The following is a 21,113-nucleotide window of genomic DNA, read 5'->3' as shown; positions in this document are numbered from 1 at the left end:
AAAGCACATTGTGTTATTATAAAACGGCTGCATTCTCGCCTAAATACAAAATACGGTGCGTGTACACTGAAGAAACCTCAATAAACGTAGTACACGACTGCCAGATAGAAGGCAAGGTACGCGACCAGAAGGCGCTACAGCATCACACAAACAACGGTACAGCTCTACACACATGCTGCTAACAACACGAAGAATCCCGATTAAATAGTACACAATAAACGGAGTTCATCCAAGACGTGAGCCTAAGATTATAATTCGGAAAACTTTGGACACGGTCTGGAAACCACAATAACTGCATGGCATTGAACCCTTTTCTTATTATCAGGATTCCTCCCTCTCTTTACACACTTTCTTTCCTAGAGCACAGCTACCTTTCCTAAGACATCGTACCATACCTAAGCAGGCCTTCCCGGACACCCGTTTCCCCCCAGAAGCATGGCTTACTTTTCTGGAGCATCGTACCGTTATCAGACCATCACAGGACCAGGAACCAGGGGGTAAAATTGTTTCCTGCACCATAGCTTCCTTTCCGGACGCATTAGGCCAATCATTCTCAGAGCATGCTTTGCTTTCCTGGAGTATGGTTTCCACTCCTGAAGCATGGCTTCTTTTATTGGAAGATGACACCATTCCTGGCGCACAACAGCATTGCTCACCCACTTTTCCAGAAACATGGCTTCCTTTTCTGTAGCACAGCTTCTTCTCTTTCCCAAAGCATGTCTTCCATCCTTTCCTGTCGCATGCTTTACTGCCTAGGATTATTTTATTAGAGCGCAGTACCGTTTGCGGTGCAGATTACTAGGGATGCGATTCTCTCCAGGAAAGTAAGAATGATTTAGTGACCCATTGTTCCATCTTCTAGGAGTGCTTGGTCCTGTCCTGTGGCCACAACACTATCTGAGCTTTAACAGAGCTCTAAACTGATTCAAATGCAGACAATCAGGCACTTTATATAATAAGTCAGGAGATCAAGAGAATCAATACAAGGTCTAATCCTTTTTGGGACAAAGCTGCTAACAGTCCTTAGACCACGTGCAGCCTTTAATGGAGAAAATGGTACCTTCTACATTGCATTGCTTTCATTCCTTGAAGAAGGAACTATCCTGGGAACACGGTTCCTGCAGAGCTTAGATTTCTTTGTTGGAGCAAGGCACAAACTTTAAGATATGGTTTCCTTTCTGGGAGCACGGTACCTTTCAGGCGTGCAGCCTTTCCCCATGTAGCGCAGTGTACGGGGGCAAACCGGCTGATATTTAAACATAGATTCTCTTCTCGGAGCTCGATTCCTTATTCAAGTTCGGATTTTTTCCTGAAGCACAGAAACAGCCTTGAACACTAACTTCTGAAGCAGAGCATTTCCTAAATGCGCAGCTTTCTTTCCTTTATTGCCTCTTCCATCTTTGGAGGAGTCCTTTATTCAAGCTTGTATTCCTTCCCTGAAATGCAGCAACTTTAATGAATACGATACCTTCTTGGAACAAGGCCGGTTTTCTAGAGCACGGTTGCCTCTCCTAGAGCACAGCTGCTGGTCCCTGCGTACAGCTCCCGTTCCCGAAGCACAGCTGCCGTTCTCGAAGCGAAGCACAGCTGTAATTCTCAAAGCACAGCTGTAATTCTCAAAGCACAGCTGTAATTCTCAAAGCTCAGCTGTAGTTCTCAAAGCACAGCTGGTGTTCTCAAAGGACTGCTGCGGTTCTCAAAGGACTGCTGCGGTTCTCAAAGGACTGCTGCGGTTCTCAAAGGACAGCAGAGCTGTCGTTCCCAGAAAACAGCTGCCATTCTCGAAGCACAGCTGCTGTTGGCGAAGCACAGCTGCCGTTGGCGAAGCACAGATGCCGATCTCGAAGCACAGCTGCCGATCGCGAAGCACAGCTGCCGATCACGAATCGTGAATACGATACCTTCTTGGAACAAGGTCGGTTTTCTAGAGCACGGTTGCCATTCCCAGAGCTCAACTGCCGTTTCCAGAGCACAGCCGCCGTTCCCCGTGCACAGCCGCCGTTTCCAGAGCACAGCCGCTGTTCCCAGAGCACAGCTGCTGTTCCCAGAGCACAGCTGCCATTCCCAGTGCACAGCTGTTCTCAGTGCATGCCGTTCTCGAAGCACAGCTGTCGTTTCCCAGTGCACAGCTGCCGTTCCCAGTGCACAGCTGCCGTTCCCAGTGCACAGCTGCTGTTCCCAGTGCACAGCTACCATTCTCGAAGCACGCCATTCCCGAAGCACAGCCGCCGTTCCCAGAGCACAGCTGCCGTTCCCAGTGCACAGCTGCCGTTCCCAGTGCACAGCTGCCGTTCCCAGTGCACAGCTACCATTCTCGAAGCACGCCATTCCCGAAGCACAGCTGCCGTTCCCAGAGCACAGCCGCCGTTCCCAGTGCACAGCCGCCGTTCCCAGTGCACAGCTGCCGTTCCCAGTGCACAGCTGTTCTCAGTGCACGCCGTTCTCGAAGCACGGCTGTCGTTTCCCAGAGCACAGCTGCAGTTACCAGATCACAGCTGCCATTCTCGAAACACGCTGTTCTCGAAGCACGGCTGCCGTTCCCAGTGCACAGCTGTCGCTCCCATTGCATGCCATTTTTGAAGCACAGCTGTCGTTCCCAGAGCACAGCTGTCGTTCCCAGTGCACGCCATTCTCGAAGCACAGATACGCTTCCAGAACACAGCTGCAGTTCCCAGGGCACTGTTGCAGTTCCCAGAACACAGCTGCCGTTCCCAGAGTACAGCTACCATTCTCGAAGCACGCCATTCCCGAAGCACAGCTGCCGTTCCCAGAGCACAGCCGCCGTTCCCAGAGCACAGCCGCCGTTTCCAGTGCACAGCTGCCATTCCCAGTGCACAGCTGCCGACAGCTGCCGTTCGCAATGCACAGCTACCATTCTCGAAGCACGCCATTCTTGAAGCACAGCTGCAGTTCCCAGAGCACAGTTGCAGTTCCCAGAACACAGCTGCCGTTCCCAGAGCACAGCTGCCATTCTCGAAGCACGCCATTCCCGAAGCACAGCTGCCGTTCCCAGAGCACAGCTGCCGTTCCCAGAGCACAGCTGTAATTCTCAAAGCACAGCTGTAATTCTCAAAGCACAGCTGTAATTCTCAAAGCACAGCTGTAATTCTCAAAGCACAGCTGTAATTCTCAAAGCACAGCTGGTGTTCTCAAAGGACTGCTGCGGTTCTCAAAGGACTGCTGCCGTTCTCAAAGGACTGCTGCAGTTCTCAAAGGACTGCTGCGGTTCTCAAAGGACAGCACAGCTGTCGTTTCCAGAAAACAGCTGCCATTCTCGAAGCACAGCTGCCGTTGGCGAAGCACAGCTGCCGTTGGCGAAGCACAGCTGCCGATCTCGAAGCACAGCTGCCGATCGCGAAGCACAGCTGCCGATCACGAATCGTGAATACGATACCTTCTTGGAACAAGGTCGGTTTTCTAGAGCACGGTTGCCATTCCCAGAGCTCAACTGCCGTTTTTGAACAGCTACCATTTCCAGAGCACAGCTGCCATTCTCAAAAAACAGCGGTCGTTCCCCGTGCACAGCTGTTCTCGAACAGCTGCAGTTTCCAGAGCACAGCCGCCGTTCCCAGAGCGCAGCTGCCGTTCCCAGTGCACAGCTGCCGTTCCCAGTGCACACCGTTCTCGAAGCACAGCTGCCGTTTCCCAGAGCACAGCTGTCGTTTCCCAGAGCATAGCTGCCGTTCCCAGAGCACAGCTGCCGTTCCCAGAGCACAGCTGCCGTTCCCAGTGCACAGCTGCCGTTCCCAGTGCACAGCTACCATTCTCGAAGCACGACATTCCCGAAGCACAGCTGCCGTTCCCAGAGCACAGCCGCCGTTCCCAGAGCACAGCCGCCGTTCCCAGTGCACAGCTGCCGTTCCCAGTGCACAGCTGCCGTTCCCAGTGCACAGCTGCCGTTCCCAGTGCACAGCTGCCGTTCCCAGAGCTCAACTGCCGTTTCCAGAGCACAGCTGCCGTTCCCCGTGCACAGCTGCCGTTCCCCGTGCACAGCTGTTCTCGAACAGCTGCAGTTTCCAGAGCACAGCCGCCGTTCCCAGAGCACAGCTGCTGTTCCCAGAGCACAGCTGCCATTCCCAGTGCACAGCTGTTCTCAGTGCACGCCGTTCTCGAAGCACAGCTGTCGTTTCCCAGAGCACAGCCGCCGTTCCCAGAGCACAGCCGCCGTTCCCAGTGCACAGCCGCCGTTCCCAGTGCACAGCCGCCGTTCCCAGTGCACAGCCGCCGTTCCCAGTGCACAGCCGCCGTTTCCAGTGCACAGCTGCCATTCCCAGTGCACAGCTGCCATTCCCAGTGCACAGCTGCCGTTCCCAGTGCACAGCTGCCGTTCCCAGTGCACAGCTACCATTCTCGAAGCACGCCATTCCCGAAGCACAGCCGCCGTTCCCAGAGCACAGCCGCCGTTCCCAGTGCACAGCTGCCGTTCCCAGTGCACAGCTGCCGTTCCCAGTGCACAGCTGCTGTTCCCAGTGCACAGCTACCATTCTCGAAGCACGCCATTCCCGAAGCACAGCTGCCGTTCCCAGAGCACAGCCGCCGTTCCCAGTGCACAGCTGCCGTTCCCAGTGCACAGCTGTTCTCAGTGCACGCCGTTCTTGAAGCACAGCTGTCGTTTCCCAAAGCACACCTGCAGTTACCAGATCACAGCTGCCATTCTCGAAACACGCTGTTCTCGAAGCACGGCTGCCGTTCCCAGTGCACAGCTGTCGCTCCCATTGCACGCCATTTTTGAAGCACAGCTGTCGTTCCCAGAGCACAGCTGCCGTTCACAGTGCACAGCTGTCGTTCCCAGTGCACGCCATTCTCGAAGCACAGCTACGCTTCCAGAACACAGCTGCAGTTCCCAGGGCACTGTTGCAGTTCCCAGAACACAGCTGCCGTTCCCAGAGTACAGCTACCATTCTCGAAGCACGCCATTCCCGAAGCACAGCTGCCGGTCCCAGAGCACAGCGGCCGTTCCCAGAGCACAGCCGCCGTTCCCAGAGCACAGCCGCCGTTTCCAGTGCACAGCTGCTATTCGCAGTGCACAGCTACCATTCTCGAAGCACGCCATTCTTGAAGCACAGCTACCGCTTCCAGAACACAGCTGCAGTTCCCAGAGCACAGTTGCAGTTCCCAGAACACAGCTGCCGTTCCCAGAGCACAGCTGCCATTCTCGAAGCACGCCATTCCCGAAGCACAGCTGCCGTTCCCAGAGCACGGCTGCCGTTCCCAGAGCACAGCTGTAATTCTCAAAGCACAGCTGTAATTCTCAAAGCACAGCTGGTGTTCTCAAAGCACTGCTGCGGTTCTCAAAGGACTGCTGCGGTTCTCAAAGGACTGCTGCGGTTCTCAAAGGACTGCTGCGGTTCTCAAAGGACTGCTGCGGTTCTCAAAGGACTGCTGCGGTTCTCAAAGGACAGCACAGCTGTCGTTTCCAGAAAACAGCTGCCATTCTCGAAGCACAGCTGCCGTTGGCGAAGCACAGCTGCCGTTGGCGAAGCACAGCTGCCGATCTCGATGCACAGCTGCCGATCGCGAAGCACAGCTGCCGATCGCGAAGCACAGCTGCCGATCACGAATCGTGAATACGATACCTTCTTGGAACAAGGTCGGTTTTCTAGAGCACGGTTGCCATTCCCAGAGCTCAACTGCCGTTTTTGAACAGCTGCCGTTTCCAGAGCACAGCTGCCATTCTTGAAGAACAGCGGTCGTTCCCCCAGCTGTTCTCGAACAGCTGCAGTTTCCAGAGCACAGCCGCCGTTCCCAGAGCGCAGCTGCCGTTCCCAGTGCACAGCTGCCGTTCCCAGTGCACAGCTGCCGTTCCCAGTGCACATCGTTCTCGAAGCACAGCTGTCGTTTCCCAGAGCACAGCTGCCGTTCCCAGAGCACAGCCGCCGTTCCCAGAGCACAGCTGCCGTTCCCAGAGCACAGCTGCCGTTCCCAGAGCACAGCTGCCAGTGCACAGCTGCCGTTCCCAGTGCACAGCTACCATTCTCGAAGCACGCCATTACCGAAGCACAGCTGCCGTTCCCAGAGCACAGCCGCCGTTCCCAGGGCACAGCTGCCGTTCCCAGGGCACAGCTGCCGTTCCCAGGGCACAGCTGCCGTTCCCAGGGCACAGCTGTTCTCAGTGCACGCCGTTCTCGAAGCACAGCTGTCGTTTCGCAGAGCACAGCTGCCGTTCCCAGATCACAGCTGCCATTCTCGAAGCACGCTTTTCTCGAAGCACGGCTGCCGTTCCCAGTGCACATCGGTCGTTCCCAGTGCATGCCATTTTTTAAGTACAGCTGTCGTTCCCAGAGCACAGCTGCTGTTCCCAGTGCACAGCTGTCGTTCCCAGTGCACGCCATTCTCGAAGCACAGCTACCGCTTCCAGAACACAGCTGCAGTTCCCAGAGCACAGTTGCAGTTCCCAGAACACAGCTGCCGTTCCCAGAGTACAGCTACCATTCTCGAAGCGCGCCATTCCCGAAGCATGGCCGCCGTTCCCAGAGCACAGCCGCCGTTCCCAGAGCACAGCCGCCGTTCCCAGTGCACAGCCGCCATTCCCAGTGCACAGCTGCCGTTCGCAGTGCACAGCTACCATTCTCGAAGCACAGCTACCGCTTTCAGAACACAGCTGCCGTTCCCAGAGCACAGCTGCCGTTCTCGAAGCACGCCATTCCCGAAGCACAGCTGCCGTTCCGAGAGCACAGCTGCCGTTCCGAGAGCACAGCTGCCGTTCCGAGAGCACAGCCGCCGTTCCCCAGAGCACAGCCGCCGTTCCCCAGAGCACAGCCGCCGTTCCCCAGAGCACAGCCGCCGTTCCCCAGAGCACAGCCGCCGTTCCCCAGAGCACAGCCGCCGTTCCCCAGAGCACAGCTGCCGTTCCCCAGAGCACAGCTGCCGTTCCCCAGAGCACAGCTGCCGTTCCCAGTGCACAGCTGCAGTTCTTGAAGCACGCCATTCTCGAAGCACAGCTTCATTTCCCAGCTTCAGTTCCTACAGCACAGATTAATTCCTCAGAACACAGCCTAATTTCGTCATACACTACTCCCTTTCCTAAAGTGCAGCATCTTTATTTGGTACTCTGACTTCCTGGAGAAAGGCTGGCATTACTGACGCAAAGTACACTTTTTCCTAGAGCCTGCCCCTTTTATGGGACACAGCTTCATTCTTTAGAAATGGCCTCATATATTAGAGCAAAGGTTTCATTTGAAGTAGACGGATACTGTTCACGGATCAGGTTTCCCCTCCTACGGCACATGCACCTCAGATCTCCACTTCCATTCCAGGAGCTTAGCATGGCTGCGTCCTCGAGCACAGCTCCGATCACAATATATCTGTAGGCCGTCTTTCCTTTCTTGGAGTACAGTACCCCTTGGGGTAGCAGGACTTCCTTTGCTGAAGCATGGTGCCATCCCGGAGACAAGCTTTTCGTCTTGGAATACAGTCCTTCCTGGAGCACAGCTTCCTTTCCATGAGTGTAGTACCTCCTTAGATCACGGCTGGAACACAGTAACGTAGTAAGACATTCTTCCTTTCCTGGAGAGAATCCCATCCCCAGTGCGAAGCTTCCGGTCACGGCGAACATCTCCTGTGTTTGCAGAGCATGGCTCCTTTCCAGTAGTACTTACTTCATTGAGCAGAGGGCCTACTTGGTACACGGCCCCCTCCCCTTCCCTCGTGCACGGATCCCTTCCCTCGAGCACGGATCCCTTTCTTAGAGCACGGCCCCCTCCCCTTGAGCACCGCCCCCTCCCCTCGAGCACGGATCCCTTTCTCAGAGCACTGCCCCTCCCCTCGAGCACGGATCCCTTTCTCAGAGCACTGCCCCTCCCCTCGAGCACGGATCCCTTTCTCAGAGCACTGCCCCTCCCCTCGAGCACGGCCCCCTCCCCTCGAGTACGGCTCCTTTCCCTCGAGCACAGATCTTTTTCTTAGAGCACGGCCCCCTCCCCTTGAGCACGGCCCCATTCCCTCGTGCACGGATCCTTTCTTAGAGCACAGCCCCCTCCCCTCGAGCACGACCCCCTCCCCTCGAGCACGGAACCCTTTCTTAGAGCACGGCCCCCTCCCCTTGAGCACGGCTCCATTCCCTCGTGCACGGATCTTTTTCTTCGTGCACAGATCCTTTCCCTCGTGCACGGATCCTTTCCCTCGTGCACGGATCCTTTCCCTCGAGCACGGCCCCCTGCCCTCGAGCACGGCCCCCTGCCCTCGAGCACGGCCCCCTGCCCTCGAGCACGGCCCCCTGCCCTCGAGCACGGCCCCCTGCCCTCGAGCACGGCCCCCTGCCCTCGAGCACGGAACCCTTCCCTCGAGCACAGATCCCTATCTTCGAGCACGGCTCCTCTCTGGCGCGGGGCCAGGCTCTGCTCTCACACAGAGGCGCCTGACCCGGCTGCAGGGCAGGATGCGAGACTGAGGCCTGGTCTCTTCCCTCAAATAAACAATTCACAGCCTTATTGAAAACGGGAAGTCGGCATCCTGGATCACAACCCGGCGGCTCCCAGGGGTGGTGGGATGCAGGGGGGCCGGGGAGGAATTAAGGTCGTTCCCTTATATAACGTCTCTGTCCGACACGTCCCTCCCCAAAGAAGTAATTCATGCTGTGAGAAACATTCCCTTGGTAGAGAACATAGCTCAAATCTTTGAAAAAAATGTGCTAGCCGGCTTATTAAAATATGAAACCCGGCAACAAACATAGCTATTCACAGGGACGCATTTTGGAGGATTTTAGCAGGAAAAAGGTTATTACGCGACTTAAAAAATGAGGCGAAAATTTGTGTCGAACCTCCAATTGTTGACGTGCCCTCCTGATGGGCATGTCACTTCACAGCCCCAGCCAATACCCTATGGAAGGAGCTGGCATCACTACTGCCTCTCCATGTCTGAGTGCACTACTTCATAGAAGCCATAGCGAGATGTACCAACAGCAGTAACCACCATAAGCCCAGGGCAGGTCTGCACACACTAGTGACCACCTCAGAACTGTTAAGTGGTTCCCCATCTTGATTTCATAAAACCACACGAAATACAGTAGAGCAATGTGTCAAGGTTAGGATATTCATTTTCTGCCTGCATCGCATGAATGTTTATTTCACATTTTAATGTTTTAAAAAAGGTACAATAATTAAATACATAGAATTTATTATACTTTAAGCAGGCCGACAAGTTAATAAAGTCTATCATCAAACCGGAAGTAGTTCCGGCAGATCTTAGAAAAGTGGTTACTTTGTATAAAAGGTGTTCACTAAGGTTGATATGCTGAGAGCCTAAGTCCTCTGTGCCAGGGCAAATAACCTCCCTCACAGCCTTATCGCCTATGTCACTGCCCCTTGTCTTCGACCTACAAAGATCACAGTACACATATAATCCCCCTTGCTCTCAGTACTGTACCTCCTGGCCATGCACATCTCCTAGCATAAAGCTAAAGAAATGACCCCCCCTCTATCAGACCGGATGCTTTAAGGGCACACTAGCCACACCGTACAAAGAAATGCCTCATCTCTCATGAGAATTTGCCCACACCGCCCAGGGCAAAGAAATGTCACCTCTCTCTTTCTGGACCATCCCCCCTCTTGTGTTAAGGCTCCCAAACCACCCCTTCCAAGGAGGGTACCTTCTGCCTAATGGACACCTCAGCCCTCCGAGTACCAATAACTGCATCCTCTCTCTCAGGACCATGCTTATTGTCTCATGGGCACACAACATACCTCCCACACAAAGAAATACCCTTTGCCCTCGGGACTATACCCCCGTCTCCTTTCACAATGTACCTCTCACTCTCGGCAAAAATATTGCAACATCATTACTTTCTCAATTAGGTAAAGAAGTGACTCGTACAACAACGAACTGAACTGCCGTGGCTCCAGTTGTCTGCGCCATTAATAACTATGAAAAAGAAAAAGAAAGCAAAAAATCAGCAGCATTCCCAAAATCAGTGAGTGGGGGTGGGGAGGGGGGCGGGGTGAGACAGGAATTCATACGGCAAATAACACAATTTTCAAATAAACAATAGACCAAAAAAACTGTTTGACCTGAACAAGAAAATCTCCATACTCAGCCAGCTATACTGGGCGCCTCTAAAACGAAACTAGAACATTTCACACGATTCTGCTAGCCCAAACTACTAAAGGTCAGCAATGGCATCTTGTGGACAATCCATATAATAGTCACAAGATTGAGCAGCAATGGTGAGACATCATTTTGAACCCATCTCAGTGAATACCCTAATATAATTTATAGAAAGCCATCTATGACTCACATGCCATGATGGAAACTGAGATTCCCGGCTCCTTAACCCAAACCACCGTGTCTCACATCTTGAAAATCATTAACTGCTCAGTGGCTGAGGGTACATTCCCAGAAGCCCGCAGAAAGGTCAAGTCAAACTCCTGTTAAAAAAAACACCTCCACAGAACATTTCAGAATGGGACCAGATCTACAGTTTCTGAACCAGACTACAGAGAGCCAAGATGCACTCTGAGCGAAGAGCACATTCATAACTACAACCTGCTCGTGCTACTTAATGTGGTTTCAGAGAAGGATGCAGCACGGAAACAGCAACTGTATCGATGACCAGTGGTGAGGTAAAGTCAGTGGAGGATCTTGCATGCTAGGCCTTCTTGACCTCATTTGGTACTGTCCGACCCGTCTCATCATAATTCAGAAAGCGTAGGAAGGGACGATACCGTTTTAAAATGGGCAAATGACTACCATGAAGGACCACCCTACATAGTAAATATGGGAAACCATCATATGAACCCTCATTGTCACCACATTGAGTAAAACAAGGTTCCATTTGTGTTTCAAAAACTTTCAACCTATTTGAGTAATCACTAAATGAAAATATCATAGAACTAAGCCTAAATATAGACCAACTGACCGATGCAACCCCGCTCTATGCACAAATAAAACGAATAAGATACAATAAACCTACTGACAGATCTAGAAGTAATAACATCATGGATAGCCAAACACTCCAAAAAACTCTCCAGATAAAACAATCTCTTCTTATCTCTCCAACCAACAGTACTCACACCTAAAAATGGAGAATGGAATCAAACCCATTAGGAGTACAACCTACAACTGTAAGCAAAGCGAAGTCCCTTGGCTGAATACTGAACAATGACTCTTTGCATAGACACTAACAATATTGCAAAAGATGCTACAGGCCTGTGCACATGTCTACAAATAGCTGCTTGGATGGAAGTATAACCGGTTTAGAGTGAAGTCCCAACGTTCATAACATCATGGCCCTTATCTTGGACCCCTCCGATCAGCTTGTAATCAGCGCCGGGAAACCCTTACGGGTAGCTGTCGCGCTATATAAACTTAACAAATAAATATATAAATAAAAAATACTACCATTATTCAGCCGGGACGGAAGTACAACCGGCAGAGAGATTCAGATCTATTTCCCATTGCCAGAAAGCCCTGAAGAAGTCTAGGGGTACTTCCCCAGATGAAAAACGTTTTGGCTGGGCAATCGTTAGGAATTAAAGAAGAAGAACACACTAATAATCCTGAAGGTTCATTGTGATTTCGAATACATGTTTGCACAGTGAATGTTCTTTTGTGTTATGTATTGACATAGAGTATTTAGTCAGCAGCTATACGTACACGTGTGCACCGGCCTGTAGCATTTGTGTGAGACCTTTGGTCTGAAAACCAGGGGGTTCAGTGTCGTCCCCGTCTTGTTAGCACCGTCCCACGATAACGAGAGTTAGATATACGTACAACCGTTGCAGGATCCAATTTCCTACCACATACGTTCAAAACCCTGTCCTTTGCTCCTAATATTGCAAAAGATGCTAACTGCATACATCAAACAGCCAATTACTGAACGAGAAGTATAAACAGCAGTCACAGTGACCAAACTAAGGGTCAGATGTGCAAAGCCTTTTTGCAGTCACAAATGCCCCGATTAAACCGCAAAAGGGTATTTTGGTATGTAAATCTAAGTTGTGATTCAGTGACATGCTTCCGATTACAATTTGAGGTTGCAACTACATACCAATTTGCATTTGAAGGGGCGTGTTTAGGGCATCCTTTCCAAATAGCGATTTGCAGTACTATGTTTTGCAAAGGAATTCTAGTTGCAAAACATTAATTTGTTACCAACTATTGAAAGGTACTGGTAAGAAATTAGCATAACGGGAAGTTTTTTTTAATTTTTATTTTAAAAGTTTTGTATAGCGCTAGCTTGAACCCTAGGTATCGGAGCGCTTTACATACACCCTGTAAAATAAAAACTGACGGAAATTGCATTACATCGTAGGCAGGCAATAAGGAAGCAAACCAGGGATTAAAAAATACAGCGTGAAAAATAAGGTGGTTGACACAGTCCGGTCACCAACTATCCTTGAATGTCAAGAGAGGTGTAAACTCGGATTTTGAAGTCTAGGTTAGTTGGCGTTGGTCAGGAAGTGGTCTGTTTAGGACCATTCCCTCTTTGAAAATGTTGAAAAAAATATTTAAGAGTAGACTACTCCCTACTGTTTAAATACGTAAGCTATGCATTTTATTATTATTATTATTATTTTGTAAGTGCATCTGGTTTTCCTTTAGGGGGAACCGGTTGAATATAAAAAAAAGAAGCGTCATTAAAAAGCAATCACAGACATAGTGGTCAGCTGACCTCAGCAGGCCACCATCCCTGTGATGGTGGTGATTCCTAGTGGGTTGCAATTTGTGACATACCTCATTAATATTCATGAGGTAGGACAAATTGTGAAGCAGTAGAAAACTTTTTGGGTGAACCGACCTACTAACACACAGATCAATTCTCAAAATAATACACGATCACAAAAATACTGGTTGCAAATTGCGACTGGTAGTTTACGACCAGGTCTACATACATTTGGCTCTACGTTTTTGCACCAGTTTTAAAACATGTGGTCACCTTTTATTTAGACTGATAAGTGACATGCCCTGTTCCTACCCACTTCCATTTCAGGGCAACAGCGGAGTGCGAATTTGTCAGCTTGACATCCTATGCCGTGCAGGTTCTTACGCCGGACCACCTTGGACAAAAAAAATCCTGATCAAGAAGCACTAGTGCAGATGACCCGGCAAGATGCTATCATACTTATAAGACCATGGGGCACATGCATCATTGTAGGATTTTGCATTTCCAAAATTGCGAAAATTAAGGAATCGCAATTTAGGAATTGCAAAATCCTATGCATCAACAAATCCTAAAATATTTTAGGATTTCTTAATTTTCGGAATTTGCGATTCCTTAATTGCGATTCGCAATTAAGGAATGGCATTACATTGATTCCTATGGGCCTAGAGGCCCATAGGAATCAATGCCGTTTTGCATTTTTTTTTTTGCAATTCGCAATTTGTTGATGCATTGCAAGGGTGCAGAGGGGGGTCCAAAGGACCCCCCCCCTGCAACCCTGAAATGTATTTTAAAGTGCATGTTTCACACACACGTCATGTGTGTCTGTAACATGAAAGTTTAAAAAATGCATTTTTGAGCATTTCCATAACTTTTCGCAAATTACCACGAGGTTCAACCTCGTGGTACATTGCACCCCCTAATTGCTAATTCGCAATTTGAAAAACAATCATGCATTGCTTTTAAGGAATCGCATATTTGCGATTCCTTAAAAGCAATCGCATTTTTAGAAATCACTAAAAATAGCAATTTCCACAAAAAAGTATGATGCATCCCAAAAACTTATTTAGTAAGTGCAAACGGCCGAATTTACCGATTCGCACCGTTTGCACTTCCTAAATAGGTTGATGCATGTGCTGTTACGAGTTTTTAGTTTTTTCTGACCCACAATGTTTCTCCAGTCAGAGGATTAGAGGTATGCAAAGATTTTTTTAGTAGGTTTCGTAAAGGTTATGAAAAAGAAGGCGACTTGGCAAATTTTTCCACTTTCCCTCTTCCACGTAAAAAAACTTGGCGTTTTGGAAACATTTATCTTGCACCTATACTTATTTAACAGTAAAACAATGTCTGCATGAGATGAACTTTGCAGGATAGTTTTCCTTTACTGCGCTAAGCCATTGCACACGTCCAAGCTCTGCAAAAGATGAACTTTCAGAGGAGAAACAAAATCGTCATTGTGAGCACAAACAGCTTAGTAAGATGAAAACATGCAGAGAAAATTATCATGGGAAGCAGATATGGTCCTCTCACAACGCGAAGATAAAAACTTGCCTTAATGAAGATAAACTGGTAAACTTTGCAAAATGTATCACGGATGAACACTGGCAACTTTGTGAAACTTTGCCAGCAAAAAAAACTTTGCATACTTCTATGCAAGATTACACTTTTGTGAAATCTTAATTCCCACAGCAAAATTCCCACATTTTTCTTTAGGTGACATTTGCGAAATTATTACAAATTTTACATAACACAATTTGTAATACTTTTTGTCACGAAGAGACCGGTTTATGCAGAAAATATCTTCTCTTGCCAAAGGACATTTTCAGCCTCAACCAGTGTGTTGCCAGTACCGCGTGAGACTTCTTTTTTTTTTTAATATGAGGCGTGCCCTGATGTAAAAATAAAAGTCTTGTGAGATAGGAGCGAACAATATTTCACTTTCAAAGTGTAATTTAGCAAACTTTTTATGGGTTTTCACACACTTCAATCAAGGATGACCGTTTTAGACTGAAAGGGATTTTCTGACCGGCCGACCATATGAAAGTGCGTTATGATCACAGCAGTGAATTCTCAGACATGTGATCAATTCTGTCCTGATTTTTTTTAGATGTACTTGCCATCTTCTAATAAAATCCTATCAGAATGAAAGGTATATATTCTTTACATATGCACTAAACGCCACAGATGCAGACAAGATAAAAATAATAAATACGGCATCTATAGGGACACGATTTTTTTTTTTTTTTTTTTTTTTTAAAGCCATGCGATTTGATTTGATTTGATAGGGTTACAAAAAAAACTTTTAAAGCTTGAAAATTCCCTCTATAACCTCCAATCGAGCATCCTGGGACAGCTCTTAATCTAAGAATGAGAAATGATGGCAGGATAACCAAGCAACATTTTATTCCGCTGTCCGTGGGATTATCTTTCAGAAGAAATGAGCTCCAGAACACAGTGCAATGGATGGGGCTCTAATAACTGGACACAATGTTCCACATGAGGCATTAGAAATGGGTACAACAGGCCACATGAAACCTTCAGAAAACTCAGAACAGAAGGTTCTTCCAGAACAGGACACTCTATAAGAGACTGAGGCCAAGAAGCTGAGACTGGATACATCCAACAAAAGGGGCCTCCACAGTAGGACACCACACCTCCTATAAGGCCTTTCAGGGATTAACGCCATACTCGGTGGTCAGCACTTACCGGTGCTGTGCAAAGAGTTGACATTTTTTGTTGAGGTATAACTTTCCATCTGCATCAGAACACCCCAAGCTATTGCCACTTCATCTCTTGAGTCTTCTCCCGCATGGTGAACCGTAACATCCAGCCCCAGCCCACGTACCACACGTTCTCCCGCTCATACGGCTATCTAGAGTTTCTGTACCTCAAAAACACCACTTGTATTTTTCCTGCCTCATACAGTTAAGATACCAACCACTGGTCCTCCTTTCCTTTACAGCCATCAACCATAACCTGTTTAATGCCGCAAAACTGTCAGTTTCCAGGTTAATGAAGGGGGCCAGACTCCTTCCATCACCTGCCTGTCATCCCTGCCTCATACTGCATTTTTGCCAATGGCAATGAGACACCTACCAGAGAAGTCGCTGGCAGTGCCATAGGGTGAGTTGGTGGGCTCCGTCTCAGTGTACGTCAGCGTCCAATCGGAGATTTCTGAAATATAAGGTATAGGATAAGGTGGTTTTAGCTTATTATCATTAATATTTCAGGAAGCCAATGCCTAAAAACTATAAAACATTGTTTTTCAACAAAAATTATAAATACAATTCTTACAATCATTTCTAATGAGGTACATCAAAGAGCGGATGCTTTCAGACCAACCTGGCCAATGAACGAAAAGCACTAAGCGGGGGCCAGTGGGTAGAGCACAACACAGTGCCACTCACTGATAATCAGCCTAACATCCTCGCCCTAAATAATAGTTTAGTAAGGTAAACACTTCCGCTGATATCTAATGTAAACTACAGGTCACCAGATTCAATCCTAGCAAAGCCACCTCAACCTCCCATCCATCCCAGGTCAATACATTGTGTACTATTTGATTGAGTAATAGCATCGGTTATGTACAGGACTTGGAGCTGAATGAAGTTCAGTATGAATACACCATGTAAACAAACAAGCAATTATATGATTCCTAGACTACAAAACACCAAGGCAAGTCGCCCAGGATCTATGAAGTGCTCACTGGACCTCCATCTGTGCTTCTTCATATGGCACTTCTTACATGTATTAGTATCGAAATATGATCATATGGAATGCACCTAAGAGTATAACAATATTTTTTAGATATTAAAAAAAATACTGCTTATGTATAGTTATTCAGGATATACACATGCATGTTTGACCAAGTAATAATATTACATGTATGTACATAAAGGTGTAGATATATGTGGAGCAATTCATTGTACACGCATGTATAGATATAGTGACGTTTATATATTTAGATATGAGGGTTTGTCTTTATAAATATATGTATTCCATTTGTCATTAAAAACAAATATATATAAAAAAAATAAAAAACGAAATTATTAATTTTTGGGGATTAATGTATAGGTTTGTCATTTTTTATAGATTACTTTAAGCAGATGACTGTGTACTTATGGGTGTGTGATTTTCCCCCTTATGATAACACATATATATCACAGTATGTAAATAGGATTATAGGAAAGGCACGTTTTAGGTTAAAACATGTATTTAGTTAGGAACATGCCATATATGTTTATAAACAACACACAGAAATGACTGAGTATGTAAATATTAATAGTTGTATGTACACATGGGTGTTTATATAGTATGATTTGTGCTTTGTACGTACAAATCTGCAATTACAAAGTTTATGTGTGCAAATTCCTCCTCGTCTGTGATTTCAATATCCATTGGGATTGTGGGGAGGCAAGTGATACAAGCGATTTACGGGACTCACTTAACTTGGCTAAACTCACACAATGGACTGGCTCCCCCCGTCCCACACCAGGGGGGACATCTTTGATTTGTTCCAACTTTCCACTCAATGTCAAAGAACCCATTCGAACATCCTGGTCGGATCATTATTTGATCCAATTTTCATGGACCATTCAGATGCCGCACTGTAATAAGGGACTTCTCCAAAGCACACCCTCGCCAAGAATTGACCCAGCGGTATTAAGTAGGGTTCTGTTAGACACTCGCCCCCCCTGCTGCCATAAATTTCGAGGAAGCTCTAGAGAGGCTTTTTAATTGGATTTCGCAGGCAGTTGAATATTTATATCCGCCTCTTGCCAATAGACGAGCCAGAAATTCCCCCTCAAAGTCCTGGTATACTAGTAAGCTGAAGTAGCTAAAACAGCTTTGCAAAAAGTTAGAACGTAGTTGGAGACTGGCCTACTGTCCCTTGGCCAAATCTGCGCTGAGGAAGGCCCAGATAGAGTATTATGCTGCCATTAGGGTAGCTACTACACAGAACGGATTGCTATGTCCAAAAATAATTCAAAGAAAATCTTTTCTATTGTGCAAAGTTTTTTGACCCCTGAAGCGGAGCGCATGGATTCACCAGCTTCTGTGACCTTGTGTGAAAAGCTGTCTTGTTTTTTCATCGACAAGATTCAGGCGATTCAGGACAACTTTGGGTCCAGTTCATCAGGGCCGGATATGGTTTTCGGTAGGAACGATACAGGGTCCAACCTTCTGCTGTCCCCCTTGGAGGGCTTCTCTCCCATTGACGTGTCAGACTCTCTGGCAATTCTTCAATCCATGAAGTCTGGTTCCCCAGCGGATTTATGTTTAGCAAGGTTGCTTGCTACAGTTGCTGGGGTGGTTAATCCTGAAATTAATACCATCATAAATATGTCACTTCAGACTACCACAGTTCCACCTGAGTAGAAGCAGTCCAAACTTTTACCTCTCCTAAAAAAGGCCTTGCTAGACCCTAACTTGCCAACAAGTTATTGACCTATCTCTCTCTTTCCGGCTGTAGAAAAGGTGTGCAAAAAAGCAGTTTACAAGCAGCTGGCCACCTTTGTGGAGACATCCGGTGCCCTTCACCCTGCTCAATCAGGATTTAGGGCAAAGTATAGTACGGAGACGGCTTTGGTTGAAATATTAGAGAATGCTTGGACACGGGCGGTAGATCGGCCCTCATTTTGTTGGACCTCCCTGCCGCGTTCGATACGGTGCCCCACCGTCAATTACTTGCTCGTCTCTCAACTATTGGCATTACTGGTCTAGCGTGGGGCTGGATTAAATCATTTCTCGAGGATAGAACTCAGCAGGTATGGATACCGCCGTTCTCCTCGGCCCCCAGAAGGGTGACCACTGGCGTGCCCCAGGGCTCTACTTTAAGTCCTCTCCTTTTCAACCTTTACATTACTCCTCGGATTTACTTGACAGACGAACTGGGAGCGAAGATCATAGCCTATGCTGATGATATTCAGCTTCTCTTCACTTGTAAGACAAAGGACGTCCCCGGATCAAGCTAAGAACTGCCTTTCCGCCGTTTTCAAATGGCTTGCAGTTTCACAGCTTAAGTGCAATGAAGACAAATTGGAGATACTGCTGTGTGGCTCCTTCCCCCCACATTTTAGGGAGGCGATCTGGCGTACAGAATACCCCATGCCAAAATCTATCTGCAATCCAGTGAAGAATCTGGGGGTGCGGTTCAGCGAGGACCTTCGGTTCTCCCCTCAGATTAAGAGATTAGCTGGTATGTGCTTCGGCATATTGAAATCTCTCAGAAAGTTTTTACCTCTCCTGCCTAGATCCGCAAAACAGATGGTGACATGGGCCCTTATTCTATCACGCACAGATTATGCAAATGTATTTTACATTAGCTTGCTGGGCTACCAACTTGAAAAAACTACAAACAGTACAAAATGCGGCTGCGAGAGTTCTGCTTGCATTTCCGGAAGATCTAGTATGAAACAACATCTGAGGGACCTTCACTGGCCTCCTGTGACCAGTCGGGTCCTGGTTTTAAGCCCTTACTCTTGCGCATGGAGCGCTGCATGGAACGGGGACACCATATCTTAGAAGGCGTTTTTGCGTTTACGAGCCTAAGAGACAACTGCGCTCTGCACACAACGCTTACTTGTGGTTCCCCGCTTTCGTCTCTCTCGCACGGGGGCAGTTCTCTTTCTTTTAAGCCCACTGTAGCCTGGAATGCCCTCCCTTTCGAACTTCGAAATACAAGATCTCAGGTTGTTCAAGAAGCATTTAAAGACTCTGCTGTTTAATTAAGCTGCGCCTTGCTCAGTTGTATGTTGCTTGTTGGATGCAGTGCCGGAAAACTCTTGAATAGCCGTGCGTGTTACAAAAACCAAATAACATAACATAACCTATGTATACACATTGCTATATATATTTAGATATGTGGGTACGTCTATATATTTTCTATATGTTTATATATTAATTTTTACTCATGAGGGTGTGGGGGTGATATCCCCTTCAATGTCTACCCATAGTTCCACTCTCTTGATTTATCCCAAATCTCTCAGATTACAATTGACTCCCAGACACCTTATCCAAATTCTTCCCTTCTTTATCCAATTCATCCAACAGTCGCAAATGTCCACCAGTACCAATAAACAAAAATTATAAAAAGATCAAATCTTTCCTTTACTAATCCACTTCAATGAATCCATCTCTTTCAAAACGATACCGTAAATGCATGAGATTTCAATGAGCACTAAATCAACACATTTACCAAAACCAATCCACAAGGAAACAAAAAAAGTTTTACTGATATACTAACTTCTTACCTCTAACCTTGGGTTCATGAGAATGCTACTACTCGTCACAAACTGCTTAAACACCTCGTTAAGAGCAGTAGGTGCTATATAAATAGCACTTTCAATTACCAGCTAAAAGATCTTAGCAACCACAGGTTGAGGTTAGGCATGCTGTAAACCATATATTCCATAGTTGCATTAATGAGGAAATCAACTTTAAATAACATCTTTTCAACAGAAGAAGCAGGAAGTCTAGCAGAAATTCAGACTCAAACAGATGGACCCAAATGACTTGGAATACCAAAGGGAAAATCAGAACTTTAGATACATGGCAGACCATGGGGACTGGAAGGTGGAAATTGGAAACCATCCCAAGTTGAGAATTCCCCCCCCTCAAAAAAGTCATAGCTCTCTAAAAGATTCCCAGCAGCACACTGGAATGGAAGTTGAGCTCAGAATAAACCAATATAAACATAGCAGTCAACAAAGCAATCCTAGGGAAACCGCAGAGAATGGAACGAAACCATACCAGGCAAAGAAAAAACTTCTCATTCATAGTCCCCATTGGATTGGCTGCCCATCCAACTCAATAGTAACATGGAAGGGCTCCTGGTCAAATACTAGCCATTCTCCAGACAACCACTGTCTTCGGTCAACATCTTCAACTTGTCTCGTGTCTGACAATGGGAGAACTCTGGGATCAGATTCCCCGAAGGAACGATAAGTAAAGGGAAGGCCCTGTAGATCCCCAACTGAATTACTAGGCAGACAGAATGGAAGGCAGAACCCATACGTCTGTGGTCAGTTACGGACTGCAGCACTCAATTGGTGTGATTTACACAGACACCTACTAAAAAATGCAAAACATAATAGCAGCTCCACAAACACATTGAAGATCCCCTGAAGACACCATTCACTAAAGTCAAGATCTTAAGGACTGGAAAAAACAGTTTGGGAGTTGAGAAAAAATAGTGTAAAGGAGGTCAGGAGGAGGACCCGCAAAGTCCACAGAGACATACTATGAACTGAAGTGCTGCAGAAAAACAGCTGATAGATGGAGTGTAGAAAGCAATCTACGGACGGTAGAAAGCACTTGCAATCTATGAAGGGTAGAAAGCACTTGCAATCTATGAAGAATCTTTTCGTATCAAACCTAATGCATCTTCATCCTTCACAGCCTCAACCAGCTGTCAGAGTGGATCCTCATCTTGTGTTATGGCAACCTCACAGGAAGATGACTCTGGAGCAGTCTGACCTGAGGACTGCTGAACAAAGATTGAGGTCTGATACTCCCA

The 21,113-nt window shown here is 47.4% G+C and overlaps 1 protein-coding gene across 1 annotated transcript in view; it reads right to left on the bottom strand.

Annotated features, from left to right (window-relative positions):
• The window catches only part of SMAD6 (SMAD family member 6), a 145,196-nt gene that overhangs the window by 53,506 nt on the left and 70,577 nt on the right, over nt 1-21,113 (bottom strand). The window contains exon 3 of the mRNA XM_078683043.1: nt 15,692-15,769. Within this exon, the coding sequence (XP_078539169.1) occupies nt 15,692-15,769 (78 nt within the window). The remainder of the gene's footprint in view (nt 1-15,691; nt 15,770-21,113) is intronic.

This window comes from Lissotriton helveticus, chromosome 3_1 (genome assembly GCF_964261635.1).
Source record: "Lissotriton helveticus chromosome 3_1, aLisHel1.1, whole genome shotgun sequence".
NCBI lineage: Eukaryota > Metazoa > Chordata > Amphibia > Caudata > Salamandridae > Lissotriton > Lissotriton helveticus.
Note: the sequence above shows the minus strand (reverse complement) of the source record. Positions and strands in the feature narration are given on the sequence as shown.